Source organism: Clupea harengus, chromosome 7 (genome assembly GCF_900700415.2).
Source record: "Clupea harengus chromosome 7, Ch_v2.0.2, whole genome shotgun sequence".
Lineage (NCBI taxonomy): Eukaryota > Metazoa > Chordata > Actinopteri > Clupeiformes > Clupeidae > Clupea > Clupea harengus.
In genome coordinates, this window is record NC_045158.1 from 27,438,825 (window position 1) to 27,445,000 (window position 6,176).

At 45.4% G+C, this 6,176-nt stretch overlaps 1 protein-coding gene across 7 annotated transcripts in view; it reads left to right on the forward strand.

The window, feature by feature from the left end:
- The window catches only part of LOC105894387 (ubiquitin-associated protein 2-like), a 21,889-nt gene extending 16,132 nt beyond the window's left edge, over positions 1 to 5,757 (forward strand). For 4 of the 7 annotated variants that reach the window (XM_042708331.1, XM_042708336.1, XM_042708332.1 and 1 more), the window contains exons 20-26: positions 83 to 153; positions 483 to 542; positions 715 to 796; positions 4,659 to 4,978; positions 5,157 to 5,249; positions 5,362 to 5,405; positions 5,614 to 5,755. In XM_042708331.1, coding sequence (XP_042564265.1) covers positions 83 to 153; positions 483 to 542; positions 715 to 796; positions 4,659 to 4,978; positions 5,157 to 5,249; positions 5,362 to 5,385 — 650 coding nt within the window. In that variant the 3' untranslated portion in view covers positions 5,386 to 5,405; positions 5,614 to 5,755. Of the gene's footprint in view, positions 1 to 82; positions 154 to 482; positions 543 to 714; positions 797 to 4,658; positions 4,979 to 5,156; positions 5,250 to 5,361; positions 5,406 to 5,613 lie in introns of all 7 variants that reach the window. The other 3 variants (XM_042708335.1, XM_042708337.1, XM_042708334.1) reach the window with 3 other exon arrangements.
- The last annotated feature ends 419 nt before the right edge of the window (positions 5,758 to 6,176 follow it).

Sequence of the window (6,176 nt, forward strand, 5' to 3'; positions counted from 1 at the left end):
CCTAGTTCAGAGTTGCTCTTCTTATTCTTTATTTATAATGGAATTTATAATGGTTTTCATTCCTTCTCCCTATATTTCTCAGGCAAAACTCTTCCTCCTATGATGGCCAGTCAGTACATCATGAGTCCAGGAGGCCTGCTCCCTGCCTACCCGGTACCTGTCTTTTCTCTCTTTGTGTGTGTGTAAAAAGTGTCGTGTATAAATGACGTGTGTGTGTGTGTGTGTGTGTGCATGCGTGCACTGGAATTAGCACAACGGTTTTGTCTTTTTGAGGCATCGTTCACAGTCATATTTGTCAGGAGCCCTGCTAGTTTCACTTTGAGCAGTATTCCGGTTGCTCCGATAACTTTGCTCCAAGTACTAAATTATTGGTGCGTGTGTGTCCGTCCCAAGCTTATGATGTGTTGTTTCTGCGCATGTTTAACTCTGAATACATGCTTATTGTGGGAGTGTTGCATTAACTCTCTCCTCTCGCACCCCAGCAGATGTATGGCTATGAGGACATGCAGATGATGCAGTCGATGCAGTCACGCATGCCCATGGTAAGTGACCCAAAACTCCTTACCCTACTGCTTTAAACAAAAGTCTCTATTTGTCAACACAAATGTAAGTGTGTATTTAGGTATTGAGTATGTACATGTAAGTGTGTATTGAGTTTTTTATTGATTTATTGATTTATTTATTTATTTTGTTTGTTGCTTCATACACCTACAGGACTATTATGGAGTTACCTATCCTGGTACCACGGCAACAATCCCGGGCAGAGATGGGGTATTAGCCAGTAACCCCTACTCAGGTACCCCCCTAGCAACATTCACACACATGCTGCAACAGCACCCAATGAAAAACATCCCTATAAACACCTGGATACCACTCTGACATGCATTCACTGTACTGACCAAAGACATCCTATCTGTCTATCACTCTCGCTCAGACATACACTACCGTTCAAATGTTTGGAATTTCCTTGTTTTTCAAAGAAAATCATACTTCTATGTTCTATTCAAATGATCTAAAATAGATCAGACTGATAGTGTAGACATTGTTCATGTTGTTAATGACCACTAGAAATGGTTGATTTTGAACGGAATATTTACGTAGGCATAGCTCAGTTTCTGCCACCAATTCAATTTTATTTATATGGCGCCAAAACAATAAAATTGTCTCAAGACGCTTTCACAGAGCCCAGTGCCTGGACCTCCTTAGAGCAAGCACAATAGCGACAGGGGCAAGAAAAAACTCCCTGTTAATCAGCAAGGAACCTTAAGGAGAACCACGGCACATAAGGGGGGACCCATCTGCTTGATGTTGGCCAGGAAAAGATAGGAAGGGGGGGGGGGCGTTGTGTTGTGGCAGAAGGAAAGAGGAAACAACAAGTGGACTTCTATGTTTCAGTGACACATTGTGTCAGGTTTCATGTTTTAAAAGGCAAGTTTATTTATATAGCTCAATTCATACACATGGGTAATTCAAAGTGCTTCATAAACGAGCAGATCAAATAACATAGAAAAATAAATTGTTAAAGAGGAAGCTATTGTATTTGATCAGTTAAATACATTTCAGTGTATTTGATCAGTTAACAAAAAGCATCTGAGAACAGTTGGGTCTCAATTGAAACCGTTAGAGCTACTTTGATGTCATCAGGAAAGTTCCAGAGCTGAGCAGCTAAACGCTGCTTCACTCTGTTTTGTTCTGACAGTAGGTATTACCAACAGATTTCTCTCCTGTGATCTGAGAGGTCTAGCAGGTGTGTACTGCTTAAACGTGGGAGGGGTAATTTGGCGATTTATGAAGAAGCAGCTGTGCTTTAATCAATTCTGTGACTTAATGGAAGCTAGTAGAAAGACCACACGTATTGGAGTAATGTGGTCGTTTCTTTTGGAGCTCTAGCAGCTGCATTTTGTACAAGCTGAAGCTCTTTGATTGTCTTCTTAGGAAGGTCTGTGGATACTTCAATTGTCTAGTCAACCCTGCTGGAGATTATGCCATGAGTGAGGTTTTCTAAGTAATGTTTTGGCGTAAGGCCTCTAAGTTTGGCTTTGTTTTTGAGACCATAAAAAGCTGCTTGGGTTATTGCTTTCACATGGTTGTTAAAACTGAGACCGCACTCAATGAAGACACCAAGATTTGTATCAGTGTCCTACGCTTTACAGGGTTTGTATAATCATGGAATTTGAACATGGCAATTTCCAGGGGAGTATTCCCAGAACGTGGTTTAGTGACAAACCTGGATAAGTCAGAGTAAGAGTAGTAAGAATGAAGCCGTAGGGCTCTTGAGTGGCAATGAGTAGCTACTCCATTTTTTATAAATAAGATTAATAAGGTAAAGGTTAATTTGGTCAATGCTTTTACAATGGGATTCTAGGGGACCAGAGTCATCAGGTGAGAGGACTAAGTAAGTTTGGGTGTCATCAGCATAGCACCCCCCAGGTCAAGAACGTTGTTGTTGCCTTGTTAGTATGATCTGAGCCAACCCATACCTTCAGGGAACTTCAGATGACAGGGTGGGGATTGTGACAAGGAGCCAAGGAAGTGGGGGTTTGGATGTTGGTGTGTTTGCATTTTAAAGATTTTATTTTTGGGCTTTTTGCCTTTAATCAGATAGGACAGTGAAGGTTTGACAGGAAATGAGCTGGAGAGAAGAGGTGGGGAGTGGGATCGGGAAATGACCGCGGGTCGGATTCGAACCCGGGTCCCCGAGTCTGTTTGCATTTGAGTGAGTCAGACACTGATGCCTCAGCATGGTCCTTCGCATCAGATAGCCTGCCGTGGCAGCCGTGGCAGGTGATCAAGACCACTGCTGCACTCCAGTGTTATCTGTTTCTACGTGCTCACTATCTCCATTCCACTGCTGAGGTCCCTGGGAGACGGGTGCAGTTGATCTTTGTAAACTACATGCACAATTTTGTGTTTTACGTTTGGACACTATTTCTCAAAGTGTGTTTTTATGCGTCAGAGGCGGCTGCATTTGGAAGGCGGCATGTAATCATCCCTTCTCCATCTACACGTCTAACAACAGAGTCGCCAAGAATGAAGGTTGTGGGTTGAACAGGTGTTGAGCCACTTATTATTGGTGTCCACCTTTTCTGGTGTTGTGTTTTGTATCACTGTCTACCTTCGGTCTCTTGCCTGGGAATTTACTCTATGTGCCGGTTTCACGAACTTTGTTAACTAATCGTATGATTAGTGAAAATAAGAGAATCTAGAAAGAATGGAAATTACAGGAAAGGGAATGGTCAAGCAGGAGCAGGAGCAGTGTGACACGTGTCCTACCAGCTGGAGAGAAGGAAAAGGCTAATTCATCAATAGAAAATGCTTTTGCAGGTGCGGCTGGAGGCTGTCGTGCTGTTTATTACATCTGTGCAGCTAGAGGCTGTCGTGCTGTTTATTACATCTGTGCAGCTAGAGGCTGTCGTGCTGTTTATTACATCTGTGCAGCTAGAGGCTGTCGTGCTGTGTAAGGAAGTGATAAAGCTGGCTGCCTTAGGGCTACTCTCACGGTAGGGATACATGCCAGTGACGTGAAACGCTTGCTTCGCATTGAGTGGGCGTGGCGTGTTGAAATAGCGTAACCGACTGGACTAGCAAGCTAGCCAGCTAGTAGGCTATCTAGTCACTCTAACCATTTACATTTACATTTTACATTTAGCAGATGCTTTTGTCCAAAGCGACGTACAAGGGAGAGAACAGTCAAGCTAAGAGCAATAAAAAGCATGGTGTAACAATAAATACTACTTTACATGAGAATTAGAAAACAACGACCTAGAATCAAGTGCAGGAATGTATCTGCTGAAGTGCAAGTTAGGCGCTAGTCAGGAGCCAGTTAGGAAGGGAGGTGCTCTCTGAAGAGTTGGGTCTTCAAAAGCTTCTTGAAGGTAGAGAGGGACGCCCCTGCTCTGGTAGTACTAGGCAGTTCGTTCCACCAATGTGGAACTACAAATGAGAATAGTCTGGATTGCCGTGTTTGCACAGACGGCAGTGCCAAACGACGCTCACTAGACGAGCGCAGCGTCCTGGGTGTAACATTTGCCCTTACAAGAGCATTTAGGTAGGTAGGTAGGTAGGTAGGTAGGTAGGTAGGTAGGTAACCATCATTCGAAGAGAGGCCCGGGTGCCTTAGGGCTACCCTAACCAGCATGCGAAGAGAAGCGGGAGGCCCTGGTGCACAACTGTGCAAGTGGACAAGAACATCAGAATCTCTAGTTTAAGGGAAACATTTCTGAAAAAGTATGTAATTTGTACAGGGTAATAAGAGTCTTTTACAAAGAGGGATATTATCGCATTTTACCATAGCTTCATTGCTACTCCACACCCAGTGAATGGCGCTTGACTGAAGTCGATTTTTATCACCCAAGTCCCAAAGTATTGCTCCAAATGATCCAAGACCTATTTAGTGAACAAGCAGTCACGCTGTAATTGCTGCAAATGAAAGATTCTTTGATGAAGGCAATTTCAAGCACAAAATTGTTATTTCTAGCAGAAACCATTATTTCTAACTTTGTCAATGCCTTGACTATATTTTTGATACATTTTTGCGCCTTATTTGATGGACAAAGTACGAGTATTCCTGGAAACTGTCCTTCTCTGGATGATTCCAAACTTTTGAACGGTAGTGTACATACACACGCATGTATCTCTGTCTCGACTTTCTCTCTCAGGTGAAACCACTAAATTTGGGCGTGGTGACTCTGCTTCCCCAGTCCCTCCCACCTCCCTGTCCTCGGCCCCCCCCACCAGGCTGCAGTGGCACAGTCGCAGGCGCAGGCGCAGTCTGCTCAGAGCCAAGCGCAGACGCAGGCGCAGGCGCAGGCCCAGGCACAGGCCCAGGCCCAGGCCCAGGCCTTCCTCAGCCCACCACTGCCTCCAGGCTACAGCTACCCTGCTATGCCCTACTACCCTGCAATGCCTGGTCCCTTCCAGTACCCCCTCCTCATGCAGGCCAACGCCAAGCAGCCCACACAGTACCCACCCTACACAGGTACGTTTGTTTAATACAACACTGTTGTGTTGTCTAGTTACAATCCACACAGGCTTGTGTATGTTGTATGAGAGCTGGGCCTCTAACTCAGGTACATAATGATTTCGTGTGTGTGTGTGTGTGTGTGTGTGTGTGTGTGTGTGTGTGTGTGTGTGTGTGTGTGTGTGTGTGTGTGTAGGCTTTGATGATCTTTCTCAAGCGGCGGAGTTCAGTAAAGGATATGGGGGTTCAGCCCAATCACAACCCAAGGGAATCAACAACACTGGTAAAGGTACTCGAGTCGGACATGTGCAAAAATACCCACTCTCACCTCACGCAGTACACGAGCCATCTGGTCACTCTTATGTCCCTCACTCAGTTCTTCGTGTCTCCTACCGTCACAGGAAGCAGTGGGGTCCCTGATCTGAGTGCCTACAGTAAGACGCAGGTGGGACGTGTGTGTGTGTGTACATGTGTGCTGATGTCATGTTGTATGTCTGGGTTTTAAATGCTGTATGTATAAATTCAGTGACGGTATGTCCTTCAGTGTGGCATCCTTTTTAAGTTTAAAGATGTGTGTGTGTGTGTGTGTGTGTGTGTGTGTGTGTGTGTGTTTTATATGTGAATATAACTTTGTTGTCTTTGTTCCTTATCAGTCATTTGAGAAGGCAGGATTTCATACAGCCACACCCCCTCCATTCAGTCTGCCATCAGCATTGGGTGGAGCCACAGCATATGGCCACACCCCCTTCCTGCACATACTGCCAGCCCACCAACAGCCACATTCACAGATGATGCAGGTAAGACTGCTGTGTGTGTGTGTGTGTGTGTGTGTGTGTGGGCCTACAGATGATGCAGGTAAGACTGCTGTGTGTGAGGGCCTACAGATGAGGAGTTGGGTAAGGAAATGTCTGCGTGGGCATGGAGGATGTCATGGTATCTGTGACTTCCCCCCCCCCAGTTTATCCTGACAATACTGTGTGTGTGTGTGTGTGTGTGTGTGTGTGTGTGTGTGTGTGTGTGTGTGTGTGTGTGTGTGTGTGCTTATACTGTGTATAAATTGTTGATTTGCACTTCCTCCCAGCAGGGTGTCCCAGGGCAGCGCAGCCAGAACAGCGGCCTGCAGCAGAAGAGTGGCAAAAGCAGCTACAGCAACTCTGCTTACTGGACAAACTGACATGCCCCCCCCCCCCCCCCAACACACTAATACACGCTGTGT